This window comes from the organism of the source record quoted next, unplaced genomic scaffold (genome assembly GCF_019419815.1).
Source record: "Pyrus x bretschneideri cultivar Hongxiangsu unplaced genomic scaffold, Pyrus_bretschneideri_v1 Contig33, whole genome shotgun sequence".
NCBI lineage: Eukaryota > Viridiplantae > Streptophyta > Magnoliopsida > Rosales > Rosaceae > Pyrus > Pyrus x bretschneideri.
The window spans coordinates 3,678,266-3,696,544 of NW_025999646.1; the positions used below are offsets into that span (position 1 = coordinate 3,678,266).

Consider the following 18,279-nt stretch of genomic DNA (forward strand, 5'->3'; position numbering starts at 1 on the left):
CGAACATTTTTTGAGCATAAACAGACTAAATAATAATGTTATGCAAAACTAACATAATAAGAATAAGTCACAAAAATACATGACCATAAGAGAAATTAAAAAACAAAGAAAAATGAAAGCAAATCAAAGAACCTCAACTAATTGGACTCCTAATTTCTTTAAATCCAAAACTAACAGCTCATTCTAAACCACAGCAATAAATAAAAAGCTTTACAACACATTCTAATTAAAATCTAAGGAAAAAAAAGTTTAGTTTTTTCCATTTTAAAATCGAAGAAACAAAACCCACAAATTTAAATAACCATGTGAATCTTACCCTCTAATGTTTAAAAAGCACATAAACTATCCAAGATGTTGTTCTCCCTTTGCAAATGCAACCTGCAAAACAAATCAAGCAACCAAAAAACAAACGAAAGGGTAAGCAACAAAGCTCAAAAACCCTAGCACAAAAACGTCATAAAACAGGATAAAAATAGCCAAAAAAACATTTAAACTATGATTAACCCTCTTAGCACCAACCAGAACCCGAAACCCAGGCAAAACCCCAAATCAGTTTAAAAACAAATTACTCCAAAAAGCTGATATCACAATAAAAGAAATCTAAAGTGCTATCGTTTTTTTTTTTTTTTTTTACCAACGAAAAACATGACAGCAACACAAAAAAAGACCACGGATATTGAACAAAAAATTGTGAGCAGCGGAAGAAAAAATAAACAGCAAAACAAAATTACCTCTGAGAACGACATAGAATGACAGAGAAGAAAGCGACAGCAAGAAGAGAAATGAAAAGCAAGGAAAAAAAAAGCAAACAAACCCAACAAAGAACTCAGCGATCATCGACACTTGGCAGCAATGATACACATCTTTCCACCGAAAAATAAAAAATAAAAAACACAAATTTGGAACATGCAGGGAAAAAAAAATAGAAAATGGGAGAGAGAAACAAAAGCTAAGCATGGATAGAGAGATGGTGCCTATCCATCAGAAAAAAATAATTAAAAAACACAACATCATAGCATCTGGAACATGCAGGAAGAATTTGGATCCTCTCCTGAGCTAATGGAGAGGAACTTCTTGGCTAATTATTGTAGGTTGTTAGATTTTTATCTAACGGCTACAAATATAAAGGCTTCTTTAAAGTTATAATAATTATAGTCATTAGATGAAAATCCAACGGCCTTTTATCCAACAGTCCATAATGATTGGTCAGGAGATCCTCTCCATTGACTCAGGAAAAGATCCAAATCCATGCAGGAAAAAAAATGATACAAAAGAGGAGAGAGAAACAAAAGTTGAGAATGGAGAGAGAGAGAGACAAACAGAAAGAAGGGGGAAATAAATATACCAGAAGAACCGGCGATGACAAACACGTGGGAACCAAGGGCAAATCCATCATTTCAATTTGCAAGAACTTGAAAAAGGCACCACCATAAGCAATTGGAGGGGCGTTTTCGGCACTTTACTGTTAATGAACAGTAACGCCGAGTTTGGATTTTACAAGGTATAAATTTGCACCTTTGATGTTTTCAACCCTAACAATGGTCGATCATTGTAGGAAACCAAACTCAAGTTTCATGTTTTCTAACAAATAAATGTAAACAAGTATGTAGAGTCTAAGCACCTATAGAATTTTATGCGATTTACTACCATATAAACAAATAGAAATTTCGCATAAAACTTGTATGTGCATAACGTTCATCTTTTTAAAGATAGATGATATCATGTCAATAAATTTTGTTATTGTCTAGGATGATTGTATATATAAGCAGATATTACAATATATAGCAGTAACAACTTATCTATTCACACTATCTAGGGTATACTTCAGTGATAGATCCTTCATAAATGGATCGAGATGACTTGCTGATAGATTGAGCAAAGTCCAGTGTTGCCTCTGACATGTCTCCCATTGCTCTACTTTGAAGGAAAAATGCCAGTTGTTGAGGTGATGGCAGAGTAAGAGAGTAGCTACTGAGCATGAGAACTACCGATCCAACAATTCCAAAGGTGCCACATCTCTCCATAACTTCCAAGCCTGCATAAAATTCAAAAGTTTAATTCATGACGCTATGTCAATGCAGGAGAAAAGAACACTACACTTTTCATTTTAAGCTTACATGGCTCATGAGGTCCTCAGCTGCATCGCTCTGAAAGAAGTTACTGTTCTTCTTGCCACTGATGATTAAACACCGAAACTATACAGATTGAACTTGACAGAAAAATGTCCATGCATTGCATACTAGGGAGACATATAACCACTACAAGGAGCATAACCATCTGTATAGAAATTATGACAAAGATGTAACGAGAAAACATTTTAGATTCAATTTGATAGTTGCAAAACAAAAGTGGTCGTGAGAAAAGAATGAAATAGGTAACATACTATGTTTCGATTTCTATTTGTGTTTTCTTGAGTTTGATTAACCCCAAAGATGCCAGAATCAGATATTTTTGGATGCATCTCCCCATCTAACAATATATTGCTGGCTTTGAGATCACGATGTATAATTCTAGTCAGGAATCTTCATGTAGGTACATGATTCCTCGAGCAATTCTTGAAATAATCTTGTAACGTCTTGACCAATCCAATTTCCCTTGTTTCTCAGGGTCTGCAAATCATCAAAATCAAGTTATCATCGACGAACTGCTATTGCAATAGGGAAAGACTATCAGATGTCTGAGTGTAAAAACCAAATAGGAAACAGTCGAGGCTTTTGTTGAGCACAAATTCATAAATAAGATTCTTTTCTTGGCCTTCCAAGCAGAACCCAATAGCCTAACCAGATTTCGCTGTTGAAGCTTGGCTACCAATACCATCTCGTTCTTAAACTCTTTTGAGCCTTGGCCAGAGTTCCTTGATAGCCTCTTCACAGCTACTTCTTGACCGTTTGAAAGTATACGCTGCGAGAAAACTTCAAGCAAACAATGGAATGTCCACTCATGGCATTCATGGACAGTTTCTGAGGGTCCAAAATTATTCAGATTTTACAAGCATAAAAGTTGGAACTTTGTACACCTCAAGGAGCCTCATATCATTGGAGAATTTGCTCGTGGCTGCTTGGATGGTAGCAAAATCAAATTGCAAAGACTCGACAGTAGTAATGTCATTCTCACCTGCACAACAAACCAAACCATAGAAGCATAATGTTTATAGACGAGGAATAAATGAAAGGAGAATCAACGAGACTAAACAAGAGGAAAATTGCAGAAGAATATATTTGTTTACCTGCTGCTGCTTGATTGTACTTCTTTCTTGCTCACCTAGTTATGCAGCAGTAAGCAACAACAAAAAGGAGCACAGATACAGATATTGGTACAACCATGGCAACAATTGTAAGAGTTGGGATTTTGCTTTCCTGTAAAATAAACAAAAAATATTGAGAAATTGGTAAAATCAACAGCCACAGGACAACACCATATTCCCCTGTTCCAAAGTCCACAATAGCTATCAACTACCCAATAAACTAATCTGATTGTAGAATTTCTGATTCTCATTAACTTCTGTAAGGCTGCTATACATCGTTTTATACAGTAGGAATACAAGAGTCCTATCTTATCTAAACAATTACATTTGAAGTTCAAATTACAAATCAAATATAAACTGATAAATAAGATAATAAGGAAAATTATCTCTAACTAACTACCCTTGCTAACATTCCCCCGCAAACTTGACTCCGGGGAGGAGACAACGTTTGAACACAACGTCTGAAAGCGTGCTTTAGGAAGCCCTTTGGTAAAAACGTCAGCCAACTGTGAGAGGGAGGGCAGAAACTGAACTTGATGAGTTCCAGATGCAACACATTCCCGAACGAAATGATAATCCAAACCAATATGCTTCGTGCGAGTGTGAAAAACTGGATTTTATGCCATATATGTCGCACTTAAATTGTCACAATGCATCAAAATTAGGGAACGAAGGGGCACCCGAAGTTCACGTAACAAGCTCATTATCCATATGGTATCTGCACATGCAACAGCAAGAGCCCGATTCTCCGCTTCGGCACTTGAACGTGAAACTGTCTGTTGCTTTTTGGTGCACCAAGAAATCAAGTTACCGCCCATAAATATGCAAAACCCAATGGTAGACCGACAGGTGTCCAGACACCCCGCCCAATTAGCATCCGAATATGCAACAAAACGAAATGGTGCAGGGGAAGGATTGAAGCATAAGCCCTTGCCCACAGTGCCCTTGAGGTATCGTGATATTCGTTTCACAGCGTCCATATGAACAGGAGAACCCATGAACTGAGAGACAGTTTGCATTGCATACGAAATGTCCGGACGAGTGAGTGTTGGTATTGAAGGGCTCCAACAAGTTGGCGATAAGATGAAGCATCAGGGAGTGGAGACCTGCATGAACAGAGAACCGCTGTTTGGCAGCCACCGGAGTGGAGCATGGTTTACATTCAAGGAGATTGCTCCGCTTCAAAATCTCCAAAGTGTATTGTTTTGGGTTAAACAAACACCAGTAGACAAATATGATACTTCAATACCTAAGAAGTAATATAACTTGCCCAGGTCTTTAAGTTCAAACTCACGATCCAACGGTCGATATGAAAGATTTAATCAAAGTAGGAGAATTACCCGTGACCAAATATCTGTTGGTATTCACCTGAGTTTGCTTACTCAATACCAAAATATGTGGGTGATAAGTTTACAAACTCTATCACACCTCTCACTTTCACTCTCAATAAAATTGTACTAACAAATGGAGAAGGGATAGGAAATAACAAGCTTCCACGAAACAAGCTTTCTTGATATATGAAATAAAAGGCAGTTTACAAACTGATGAAAAAAGACAGAAGCTTACAAGCTTATGAACCTGAGAGAATACAATCAGAAAATGGGATTCGGATGGGATGATGCTAAAGCCTAGCAAGGAGGCTTATTTATACAAGCCAAACAGCAAAGAACCACTCAAGTGCTTTAAATAAAAAAATACAACAACACATACAATCATTCAAACAGATTAGAACAATCTGGCGCACACACATGCAACGACAGATGGTGATTACCATCTTTACACCCTTTCACATATGCACCAGCTGCTAGACACTTTTACACACATGCTCTGCATCATTCCTTGCTGTCTTTCAACACCTTTCGGCTAGCACATGAAGGAGACTTTGTTCTTTGTAGCTGGAAAGAAACAAACAGCTAGCAGCAATATTTTACAACCTGTTTTGATTTGAATTTCCAACAATATCATCCACTTAGAGAAGGAACACCAGAATTATAGAACCCGGAAGCTTTGGAGAAACCCGGAGTGAATCAAGAAGGAGCTAAGACGCTGAAACCAAGCACGGGAGGCTTGCTTAAGTCCATATATTGCCTTGTTAAGCTTACGGACATAATTAGGACGATTCGGATCGACAAATCCAGGTGGCCGAGTCATGTAAACTTCCTCCATCAAGGAACTATGAAGAAAAGCATTCTTCACATTAAGTTGATGAAGGGCCACCCAAAGGAGATAGCAAGACTAAGAACGGTACGAATCGTTGTCGGTTTTACCACGGGACTAAAAGTCTCTGAAAAATCAACACCAACCTGCTGATGAAGCCGTTGGGACTAAAAGTCTCTGAAAAATCAACACCAACCTGCTGATGGAAGACTTTGGCAACGAGACGTGCCTTATGATGCTCAATCGAACCATCGGAATTGCACTTCAACTTGAAGACCCATTTACAAGCAACGGTGTTGGCATGAGGTACATGAGCGACAAGAGACCACGTCTGTTATTTAAGTAGGGCATTAAATTCATCTACCATGGCCTGTCGCCACGAGGGAGAGCGGGATGCTTGGCTGTAGCAAGAAGGTTCAGAATCCTCCTCTACCAGCGCCGTAAAAGCTTGAGGAAGTGGGTGGCGAGAGGCAAAATAGGACCTAACTTTGGGTTTGAATATCCCTGATTTGGACCCCATGTGTGGGCCAAGAGGTGGGGCCTGAACTACTGTAGATGGTAGTGGGTCGGTGGAAGGCAAAACAGGCTGCACAGTAGGAATTAATGCACGGGAAGGTGGATCTTGTGCAGTGCCAAGGTGTAACACTGCTGATGAAGGCAGCGTCGGTGAAGAGGTGGGCAGTGGGGGTCCTGAAGGTGTAGGTGATGGCGCCACATGCATCACAGGAACAAAAATTACTATACGTTAATCTTACAAGCAAAGCTTGTCTAATTATTCTATGTTCATCAACCTTTAATATGGCAAATATATACATAAATAAACAGAAAAAGGTTAACACACAGTAAAATTTTTTTAAATAGATAAAAGTCATGCATAAAATAATTCAAAAACTGAAATATGCAATGAGTTGCTTTTGAAAAGAATTAAAAGCACTATTAGAGTATGTAATTATTGTCACGAATAACTATTGTTAGGAAATAAATAGTATTGGTTAATGAAGTAAATAAATAAATAAAAAATGCATGGACTAATAGTGAGATGAATATAAAAATAAATGAAATATAGGGAATAATTGGTTTGTACCCACAAGAGTTACCTAGGCTATAGTCCAGGATAGCCTTGTACTTGGCTCCGCCCTTGTTCTAAGGGGTCCACACGCTGAGTGGTAGCAAGAGAATCATAGGGGAATACGTCCTCATTGAAGACAACATGCCGAGATAAATAAACTTTCCCAGTAGCAAGATGTAAACAGCGATATCCCGTGTATTGCTCATTGTATCCAAGACAAACACAAGCCAAAGATCTAGATTGTAACTTGTTAGTTGTGTAATCACCCAAATATGGAAAACAAGCACATCCAGAACTACGAAGAGCAAGGTAATCCGGATCATGCCCAAACAAAGTGTGATACGGAGAAGCCCACTTAAGTACAGGTGTAGGCAAACGGTTGATTAAATAAAGTGCAGTGGTAAGAGCTTCGGCCCAAAGATTGTACGAAAGCTTTACAGCAAGTAAAAGAGGGCGACCCATTTTAGTGATATGGCAATGCTTGCGTTCAGCAAGGCCTTTTTGTTGTGGTGTATGAGGGCAAGAAAACTGATGATGAATCCCTTTTTGCGCACACAATTGTTTAAATGAGGAATTATTAAACTCCCGACCCCCATCACTTTGAAATTGTTTAATAGCCTTAGAGAATTGGTTTTGAACATATGATAAAAATTGTCTAAAATGGTTGAACACCTCAAATTTATGACACATCGGAAAAATCCAAGTATAATGCGTAAAATCATCTGTAAATAAGACATATTATCGAAAATCAGAAACAGAAGCTACCGGAGACATCCAAACATCAGAATGAATTAAATCAAAAGGATACATGGAACAATGGTCTGAAGAATTAAGTAACAAACGATGGGATTTAGACAATGCGCAACTATTACAAAATTCATTATTTGAAACAAAAAAGGAAGGCCCTAACAAATTAATAGACGTTAAAACAGTAAGAACTTGACGAGACGGATGCCCAAGACAACGATGCCACAAGAAGGGCGACGTGAATTGTGAAGAAAAGGCATGAACTTGAAAAAACCTACTCCTAGGTGCACGATCAAGTTTGATAGGATAAAGACCATCCTCACATGGGTCCTGAAACAGAATAACACCAGTTTTTAAATCACGAATGACAAAACCCCGAAGGTAAAAACGTTAAACCAACCCAATTGTCCCTTGTGAACTTAGCAACAGATAACAAATTTTTACGAACGGCAAGGACATGTAAAACTTGAGACAAACGAAAAAATAAAGGACACCGACTCAAAGGAAACATTATCAGTGTGCACAATAGGTAGAGTGTCACCATTACCAACAAATCACCTGACCATTTTGACCATCCCCAGTAACAGATGTCATAGAACAAGCATCATTGGTCATATGATGGGTTGCACCGAAATCCGGATATCAATACGGATCAGTAGATGAGGCAACATGCATTCCTGCAAAGGCCCGAGATAAGTCATCATCTCCACGAGCAGTTTGAAGGCACTGTATAGCAATATGACCATATTGGTGGCACGCCTAGCACTGAGGACCACGAGAATTGGGAAAAGGACCAAGAAGTCCAAGAGTAGAGGAGTTACCACGTTGAGCCCCACGACTGTTACGCCCCAAGCCAGTGCCACCAACGGCCGGAGCCTGGGCTTGACGACCATTGCCACCAAGTCTGCCAAACCCACGGAAACCACCATTACCACCAGGTTGTCGAGAAGGTTGCCCACCACCATTATTATGGCCCCCTGATGGACCATTCTCACTAGTATGAGCAGAATATAACGCCTGAGGAGCAGATGCAGGCGTTTCAAACAGTCTGCTGTGACTCAAAGAAAAGCAGCTGAGAACGCAGTTCATTGAATGCCGGGAAGGGAGGAAAATTAGTTAGCATCACCACCATCACACTGTACTCCGGTCCTAAGCCACGAAGTACATAAGACACCAAATCTTCATTGGCAATGAGTTGTCCAATGGATGCCAATTGATCAGCAATGGTCTTAGCTTGTCCAAGATAATCCGCAATGGATTTTGTCCCCTTTTGAAGTGAAAACAATTGAAACCGATAGTGAGTGGCATTAGCAAGAGATTGTTGTGAAAATTCTGGAAAAGATGCTCCCAAATTTCACGAGAAGTAGAAAGCCCAACGGTCAAAGAAAGGATCTGCTCAGTGAGAGTGGCTCGAAGCATACTGACAAGAGTCTGGTCAGTTTGATACCAGGCAAGATACTCGGGGTTTGGAGAAGTGGTGATCACTGGCGGAAGAAAAGTAGACTCATCAGAATCTGCAGATGCAGTAGGAGAGGCAACTGGAGCAGTGGTAGTGATGACCGGAGGACACGGGTATGAGCCATCGACAAAACACCAGAAATTCTGGCCAATCAAAAATGGTTTCACCTGACTCTCCCATGGGAGATAATTGGTTTCAGAAAGTTTGACAGAGACCAAGGTAGAAATATTGGGAATGGTGATTGAGGAAGAAGAGAGTGCGGAAGAGGTTGCGGAAGCCATGGAAAAAATATCAAGGCTCGATACCATGTAGAATTTCTGATTCTCATTTACTTCTGCAATGCTGGTATACATCGTTTTATACAGTAAGAATACAAGAGTCCTATCTTATCTAAATAATTACATTTGAAGTTCAAATTACAAATCAAATATAAACTGATAAATAAGATAATAAGGAAAATTATCTCTAACTAACTACCCTTACTAACACTGATGATAGAAGAATCACTTGATTGGGACTTCTAAAAAGTTTTAAAATGTTTGTTCACTTTACCTTTAGGCGGATGAAGAGTAGCCCTTGGTGCAGGCTCAGGGGTTGTGGCGTTCTGGGCGTAGAAGGGGTAGATTGCATACCTAACGTTACAACTCGGAAGCAGAACTCGTGCTGTTTGCTTGCTTTCCGTTACAACAAATCCGCAATTCCGCTATGGCAACCCTAAAGCACCGGTGGCAAGCAGCCACGGACAGGTCCTGTGTGCACTGTCCAAGGTTGTACAGGTCAATCAGATCACTAACGTTCTTTTTTTTTGTTGCAAACTTGTCGGCATCTTTGGCAGCCTCGGTAGCGACCTCGTCCATACTCGTCTCCAGCACCTATTTGACCGAGTCTGGTCGGTGGCATTACCCATGTCCCACATGTACAGGGGGCGACTCGGCGGTGGTGGAGAAGAATTGACTCGTTGGAGTATCGTAGCATGCAGTCATCGTACCAAATCACCACCTGTCTTTCTACGGGGCAGAGTTGTGGGGCCTCGGAGATTGCGGTGGCGACACAGGTTTCGCAAGCGTCGGTGTCCACGACGTTGCGGCGGAAGAAGTAAAGGCCGTAGCTGTTGATGGATAAGCATGGAAGCTGGATCACAGGTGCATTGCAGCTGATGAAAGGAAGAAGATGATGAAGGTCGAAATGTTATAAGTGTTAAGAGTGGTTGATATTCAAATAATGTAATGAACGGACAGGATTATAATATCTCAATGGTGTGTATCTTGCCATGTGTCTAGTTTGTTAGAAGTTAAATGAAAACATGTGAGTTGCACATGATCACAGTTACGCTGCAAACGTGTGTGTGTGTGTGCGGGTAGCAATGGTTATAAATCCCAAAATGTATGCCGACTTTGGTGGATTGAATCCAACGTAGATTCGGGGAGCAACGTACTGCTCTCTCAAATTTCATTTTTGATATTCAATCTTTGAATCCATTTGAATTAGTTGTTGAATTAATTATAAATACATAAAGAAATTTAGCTCAAAAGTAGCTCAAACATTAACAGTAGACGGCGTTGTTTGTGGTTTGGATTGTGACGTTGTAGAAACCGGTGGAGCAGTTAGCGTTAGAGGAGAGGGTGGAGAGGAGGCGGTTGAGGTTGGACTGGAAGGTGGAGTTTGGGGTGAAGGTGGTGGTGTTTGGGCAGAAGTGAGCCAGGTAATCAGCTTCTGAACTGGTCGGAAAGCTGAGTAGAGTAAAAACGGAAGTAATCAAAAGAAGGGTAATCATGTTTTTAATTTTTTGATGATTGATCATAAAATCATAGGTTTTTTGTATTGAGTATCAACAAAAGCAATGCAAGAGTGGTAGCTTGACTTTCAGTCTTGAGTGTTCACCAGAAGTGCTCATCTCCTACAACCGGATTTGGATAATTCTAGAGAGATTAAATTTGTAGACAAAATTTTACAAATTAAACGACATAGAAGTTAATAATTGGATTATGACTTAAGCATTGATAATGTACTCATTCATATTGATGACACATTATTTAGTTTGTAAATTTTATCTACAAACTTAGTTTTCTTAGAATTACCCGGACTTTTGTTTCAATGCCATTATTGTTTAATAAGTGCTTGCAACTTGTTTAAAAGTTGCACTATTTTGTCCAATGACCAATTGTTTAGTGGTGAATTGGTATAAAAACAAAGGTGATTTTAGAGAGATTAAACTAAATAATATGATTGTTGATAATTGAATTATGTTGATTAACGAACTTAATTTTTACTGATGACACGTCTTTTAATTTACAAATTTAGTCTCTCTAATATTATCTTTTGATTAAGCCCACCTTGTACTTACTTGTGTACGTAAGAATGGTTTAGGTCAGCTGATATACCTATAACCTGTGTTTGACGGTTTCTTTATCTTCTTTTGGTTTTTCAAAGTGATTTGTTCATGAATGAAATGTAGCCAAGAATTGACAGGAGTGTTTGAACCGGCAGACAAGGTTTGTCCTAAGAGTTGAGTTGATTGGAAATTTCAGCCAAACTGTCCTTGCCCTTTTTTCCTCCTCAAATATTCAACAATTACATCTTTGATTTTTTTTTCTTCCCCTTCTTTCTTATTACAAGGCTACTGTTCTTAAACTTGAACTTGGGTATAATGGGGCCGAAAGTGCCTTGACCAACCGACCTAATCAACTTCTACTATTGAACACGTTGAATTAATGCTTTCTAGACTTCTTTAGTTTTCAGAATCTTAGAAAAGGTTCCTCCTTTGTGGGTATGGGTTGAATCTCCTTTGATTACATGGTCTGGATTGAATCCTCTCTAGTTACCTACCCCTTTAAATTTTTGTGTCACATAATAAATTTACAATGTACTAAAATAATTATGGATTTGCAGAAAAGAACATAATCTTCGTTTTCTACTCTATGTACGTCTATACATTGTAAATAATACATGAAAAAAATAGCATGTAAAATTTGAGGAAGATGCTTGAAAATGATGGTTACGTTAATGAGTATCTAAATGTTTAATTCGGTTATTACAGACTAAAGGACTTATTAAACCGTGTCAATCACGTTATGTGGAAAATCAAGACATTGAAGAAATTTAGAATACATATTACATTTGCATCTTTGATGTTTTCAATCCTAACAATGGTCGATCATCATAGGAAACGAAATTCTAACAAATAAATATAAACAGATACAAACAATCTGAGCACTTGCAAAAGTTTATGTGATTTATTATCATATAAACAGAAATTCCGGGTATAAATTCTTAGTGCACAACGTTCATCTTTTTAAGAACGGATGATACCATGTTGGTGCATTTTGTTATGGTCTAAAGAAGGTTGTATATATAAGCAGATATTACAATCTGTAACAATATTAGCTTATCTATTCACACTATCTAGCGTATACTTTAGTGATAGATCCTTCATAAACAGACGGAGATGACTTGCTGATAGATTGAGCGGAGTCCAGCGTTGCCTCTGACATGTTTCCCACTGCTCTACTTCGGAGGAAAAATGTCGGTTGTTGAGGTAATGGCATAGTAACAGAGTAGCTATTGAGCATGAGAATTACTGATTGCATTGTAGGCCTGTCAGTTGGATTTTCCTGAAGACAAAGTAAGCCGATGTGGATGCATCTGATTACTTCAATCCTCAAATAAGAGTCTCTTAGACATGGATCCAACAAATCCAAAGGTGTCCCGTCTCTCCATAACTTCCAAGCCTGCATAAAATTCAAAAGTTTAACACATGATGCTATGTCAATGCAGGAGAACAGAATACTAATTCATTTTGGGCCTACATGGCTCATGAGGTCCTCGGCTGGATCCGTCTGAAAGAAGTAACTGTTCTTCTTGCCACTGATGATTTCTAGCACTAAAACACCGAAACTATACAGATCGGACTTGACAGAAAAATGTCCGTGCATTGCATACTCAGGAGACATATAACCACTACAAGGAGCATAAAATCAGTATAGAAATTATAACAAAGATGTAACGAGAAAACATTTTAGATTCAATTCGATAATTGCAAAGCAAAAGTGGTTGTGAGAAAAAATGAAATAGGTAACTTACAATGTTCCGACAATTCTATTTGTGTCTGCTTGAGTTTGATCAACCCCAAAGATCCTGGCCATGCCAAAATCAGATATTTTTGGATGCATCTCCCCATCTAACAATATATTGCTGGCTTTGAGATCACGATGTATAATTCTAAGTTGGGAATCTTCATGCAGGTACATGATTCCTCGAGCAATTCCTGAAATAATCTTGTAACGTCTTGACCAATCCAATTGTCCTTGTTTCTCAGGGTCTGCAAACCATAAAAATCCAGTTATCATCGACGCATATAGTACTGCTATTGCAATAGGGAAAGACAATCAGATGTTTGAGTGTACAAACCAAATAGGAAATAATCAAGGCTTTTGTTGGGCACAAATTCATAAACAAGAATCTTTTCTTCGCCTTCCAAGCAAAATCCCAAGAGCCTAACCAAACTTCGGTGCTGAAGCTTGGCTACCAATACCATCTCGTTCTTAAACTCTTCTGCGCCTTGGCCAGAGTCCCTTGATAACCTCTTCACAGCTACTTCTTGACCGTTTGAAAGTATACCCTGCGAGAAAACATCAATCAAACAATGGAATGTCCACTCAAGGCATTCATGGACAGCTTCTGAGGCTCCAAAATTATTCAGATTTTGCATGCACAAAAGTTTGAACTTTGCGGACCTGAAGGAGCACTCATATCATATACCGACTAACATACCTTGTAAACTTGACCGAAACCACCTTCGCCTAACTTGTGATCATCGGAGAAATTGCTCGTGGCTGCTTGGATAGTAGTAAAATCAAATTGCAAAGACTCGACAGTAGTAATGTCATTCTCACCTGCACAACCAACCAAGCCATAGAAGCACAGTGTTTATAGACGATGAATAAATGAAAGGAGAATCAATGAGAATAAACAAAAGGAGAAGTGGAGAAGGATATATTTTCTACCGCTTGGTTCGTCTGCTGCTGCTTCATTGTACTTGTATTTTGCTCTCCTAGTTATGCAGCAGTAACCCACAACAAAAAGTAGCACAGATACAGATATTGGTACAACAATGGCAACAACTGTACTAGTTGGGGTTTTGCTTTTTCCTGCAAAATAAATAAAAAGTATTGAGAAATGGGTAAAATCAGCAGCCACAGCACAACACCATATTCCCCTGTTCCAAAGTCCACAATAGCTATCAATTACCTAACAAACTAATCTGATAATACAATAATCACTTGATTGGGTCTTCTAAAAAGGTTAGAAACGTTTTGTAACAGTTCGCTTTTCCGACAACATTTGGGAGAAAAACTTAAACTACATAATAGAAGCACTTTTTCGAAGAAGTACATGCCTAGAAGCACTTATTAGAGTTTTAATGAAAGCATTTCAAGCAAAAATGCTTATAAGCAGAAGCGTCAGTCACGGTTATACCCTTTACACTCAAATTTGAACCCCTTTTCTTATATGATATCGCTCGAATAAAATTTCAACAAATTGATATTTGCTTAAACTTTAAAGTTGTCAACTTTAAAAATTAAATTTGAATTGAAGAATTGGTCACTTTACCTTTAGGCGGAGGAGGGAGAGGAGGAGGAGGCGGCCCTGGTGCAGGCTCAGGTGCTGACGTGGCGTTCTGGGCGTAGAAGAGGTAGACTTCGTACCTAATATTACAACTCGGAAACACGTATCGTCCTCCGATTCTCCCATAACAGCAACCCGGAAGTAGGGCTATGGTCCTCCGAAGACAGCGGTTGCAATCCGTTGCCGACAGGTCCTGCGTGCACTGCCCGAGGCTGTACACTGAAATCAACCCAGTAACATTTGCCCGACTCGTCCCAAACTTGTAGGCGTCTCCGACAGCCTCACTGGCCGCCTGGTTCACACTCGCCTCTACGACCTGGTTGAACCGAGTCGGGTCGGTGGCGTTCACCGTGTTCCGCATGGGAAAGCTGGGCCAATCGGTGACGGTGGAGAAGAATGACTCGTTGGAGTAGCGTAGCATGCACTCGTCGTACCAGATCACCACCTGTTTTTCTACGGGGCAGCGTTGTCGGGCCAAGGCGGTTGCGTTGGCTACACAGGTTTCGCAAGCGTCGGTGCCCACGATGTCACCGCGGCAGAGGAAGAGGCCGTAGACAGCGTTGTTTGTGGTTTGGACGGTGACGTTGTAGAAGCCGGTGGAGGAGCGGTTGGCGTTGGACGATAGGTTGGAGAGGAGCTGGTTGAGGTTGGACTGGAAGGTGGAGTTTGGGGTGAAGATGGTGGTGTTTGGGCAGAAGGTGGATAGCCATACTGCTTCCGTACTGGTGAAAAAGCTGGGCAGAGTAAAAATGGAGAAAATCAAAAGAAGGGTATTCATGTGTTTCATATATTGATGATTGATCATACAATCATAGGTTTTTATAGGGAGTTTTAATAAAACATTTTCGATATTATTTATTTTTAACTAAATATCATATTTTTAGTTTGAAAAAATTTATTTAAACCTATCTAATCTATTTTTACATTCAACTTACTCTCTTTACCCATATTCTTTTTTATTAAAGAATTAATATATTTTTAAACCCAAATTTATTCCCTAAACTACTCTCTCAAATCCAATTTAAAATGTAATATTATCTTTATACTCATTTCCTTTATAAAATAACATCTCTAATTGAATGTTTTTTTTTTTTTTTCAAAGATGCGTCATTTGCCCCCTCTATAATTGCATATGCCGTATAGGACTAGCATTACCATGGTTGCTTTTTTTCTTTTTGCTACCACAACCCATCCATGGACTTGGGATCCAAGAGATCATTCCATAGACTTGAATTTGCCAAGAAAATGTTATGCAAGCTCCAGTTCAGTCCTTCTTAAATCGAGCATTTTCATGTACTTTTTGGGACTCATACATGACACACCCCGACCCGGAATGTCCACTAGAATCGAGTCGTGCTGGCCGACACCAGCTGGGTATGCTATCGCGTGTGTTCCCAGAAACAAAACCGTGAGGGTGTGATAGGGGCCCAAAGCGGACAATATTGTGCTACAGTGGAGTTTAGCCTGGGATGTGATGGGAACCTGGGCTGGGATGTGACAATACAGACAGTAGAGAAAAACAAATAAAAGTATGAAATTTAATCCAAAGAAAAAGCAAACAAACAAAATATCCATAAATCGAGTTATACCTTAGTTGGAGGATTAAAAACTTCAAAATCACCATACATAAATAGAAAAGCTTGTTTTTCTCTATCAGAGCTATTAGGGTTTTACTTGAAATGAACATAGGATAAACAAAGGGTGATGCTATGGTTTGATTAGAGTATGTGGGTCTATTGATAAATTTGATTTTTATTATTAATTTTATTTTGTACTTAATAGTAATTATGCAATAGGGTAAAATAGATAATTAACATTTAAAATTTAAGTTGGGTGTGAAAAGAGGTTAGATGAGTTTAAATAAAATTTTCCTTTTACCTTGTTATGGTACTATTCATTACACCGTTATTTGTTCTTTTTTATTAAAACTAAAGTTTTTTTGAATTTTTCGTTAGTTTTTCTATTTTTAATATTGAGTATCAACAAAAGCAAAGCTGGGTTGGTAGCTTGACTTTCAGTCTTGAGTGTTTGCCAGAAGACATGTAGACAAAATTTTACATATTAAACAACATTGAAGTTGATAATTGAATTATGACTTAAGCATTAATAACGTACTTATTTTTATTGGTGATATATCATTTAGTTTTAATAATATGTCACTAATAGGAAATAAACACATTAATCAACATATTTCAATCATTAACAACCACGTCATTTAATTTTTAAAAAATTAATTTAAAATTTAGATTTTCCTAACGTCAGCTGACCTTTATTATTTGTTGTTTCACATTAAATATGAGTTGGTGTTGAAGCTATCTCAGTGGGTCGTTGTCTTTATCATCAAATTCATAGTAAAAGCAAACAAAGGGAGAGATATAAAAATAAAAAATAGTAGTTTGAAGCAAAGTAAAATGCAATGGGGACGGGAGTGGTAGAATGTGACGCCAGACTCGGCAGTTTTGTATGGGAAATTCCAGCTTGGTGTGGATTTTTCTAAGGATTGTTTAGTTCTAGCATGATGGAACAAAAAGTCCTGAAAAAAATTAGAAGTTCCTTAAACTTCAAGAGTAAGACATATTCAATAACTAAAAGTATAACACTCATTTCATGCGTATCGAGAACTCTCATGCAACAGGATGTACTATAGTAATTTCTCATTCATCACCATGTGACAAGGTTAAAAACTTAAATATAGAACAATGTATTATTAACTTGAAAAATCCCGACAATAACATTTTTTGTAGTAATTTTCTCTTGTCATCATGGCCCATTAAGTGTTAAATTTGGCCAATTGAGAGATGCAGCCCCACTTAATGGGGCCGCTACACTACTAGGTTGTTCTCCCTTGTACCCCATCATGTGATAAGTCATTTCAAGATGTTCGTATTATATACATGTTTGCAATGGTGAAGGCAAAATTTTCAAATAAAGTCTTAATTTCAACAAAAAAAAAAAAAAAAACCTTCAATGGGCCATTTCGTCGATTACCTAGTCGGTAGCAATGTTGAAGACTACCAATGTTTGTCAATTGAGGCATTTCATCGAGTATTTGGTTGGCACAATAGAGTCGCATACAAGAAGAGAGAAAATAAAGACATGGATGATAAAAGAAAACAAAATTAAAAGGAGAAAGTTATGATTTAGTTTGTCATAACTATTTATAGGGGTCAATACAAATACGCTGTCAAATATACATAAGAATTTAAAAAATGTTAAGATCATAAGCAATCAATGACCCCATTTGAATTCTGCGATTGCATGTTTGTACTTTAAAATAACCGCTAGCATTCACCTGAGAAAAAAAAAACATACATATTATTAGCCAAATTCATATCGGTGAAAAATAAAAATTGCAGTGTTGGAAAAAATAACTCAAACTTTGCAATCTGAAAAGTCACGGCGGATAGTCTTTATGCCGTTGAGTCTAAGGTCCATCAACTTTAATTTTCCGTGTTGACAATCTCACTAGATATGTCACTATCTTAGTCAAATACGTACAAAAAACGAAAACGAAGGACGAACTGACCAAGAAATTGTATAAAATTTCGAAAGAATTAAGTATAAATTTTGTAACGAGGGAAACACCGAAACGAATGGAGACGTAAGTGTCAAAAGGGATACCATATAATATAATACATAAACTTTCAACAACAATATAATTACATAAGGAAAATGCTAGAGAGAACAAAATTTAAATCAAATTTAAAAATTAAATAATATGTCATTATTAGAAAATAAGCACGTTAATTGATACTTAATTAAAAATTCAATTATTAATAATCACATCATTTGGTTTACACAATTTAGTTTTATAATTTGACCTTCCTAGCATTATCAATTTTATAAAATTTGTTGATGAGACTTGTTCTGTTGGTCTTCGATAAATATAATTTCGTGTTTCTTCCCTTATTATTGTTGCTTGTTATGTTTTCTTTTGGGCTCCTCGACCCTTTGGCCTTTTCTGTTCGTAAGGGTGGA

The 18,279-nt window shown here is 38.1% G+C and overlaps 2 protein-coding genes and 1 long non-coding RNA gene across 3 annotated transcripts in view; all 3 read right to left on the reverse strand.

The window, feature by feature from the left end:
• Positions 1 to 2,222: 2,222 nt before the first annotated feature.
• Positions 2,223 to 15,080, reverse strand: LOC103948112 (cysteine-rich receptor-like protein kinase 10). The gene is made up of 6 exons (XM_048591059.1): positions 14,287 to 15,080; positions 13,680 to 13,823; positions 13,447 to 13,568; positions 13,084 to 13,294; positions 12,757 to 12,994; positions 2,223 to 2,258 (listed from the first exon to the last, which is right to left on the reverse strand). Exons 1-6 carry the CDS (start codon positions 15,077 to 15,079, stop codon positions 2,240 to 2,242), a joined length of 1,527 nt encoding a protein of 508 aa, XP_048447016.1. The 5' UTR covers position 15,080; the 3' UTR covers positions 2,223 to 2,239.
• On the reverse strand, positions 4,724 to 6,113 carry LOC125480347. The gene is made up of 2 exons (XR_007260757.1): positions 5,598 to 6,113; positions 4,724 to 5,547 (listed from the first exon to the last, which is right to left on the reverse strand). It is a non-coding gene; the product is annotated as an uncharacterized LOC125480347 (long non-coding RNA).
• Positions 11,884 to 18,279, reverse strand: part of LOC108866008 (cysteine-rich receptor-like protein kinase 10) — a 29,196-nt gene continuing 22,800 nt past the window's right edge. The window contains exon 7 of the mRNA XM_048591049.1: positions 11,884 to 12,404. Coding sequence (XP_048447006.1) covers positions 12,075 to 12,404 — 330 coding nt within the window. The 3' untranslated portion in view covers positions 11,884 to 12,074. The remainder of the gene's footprint in view (positions 12,405 to 18,279) is intronic.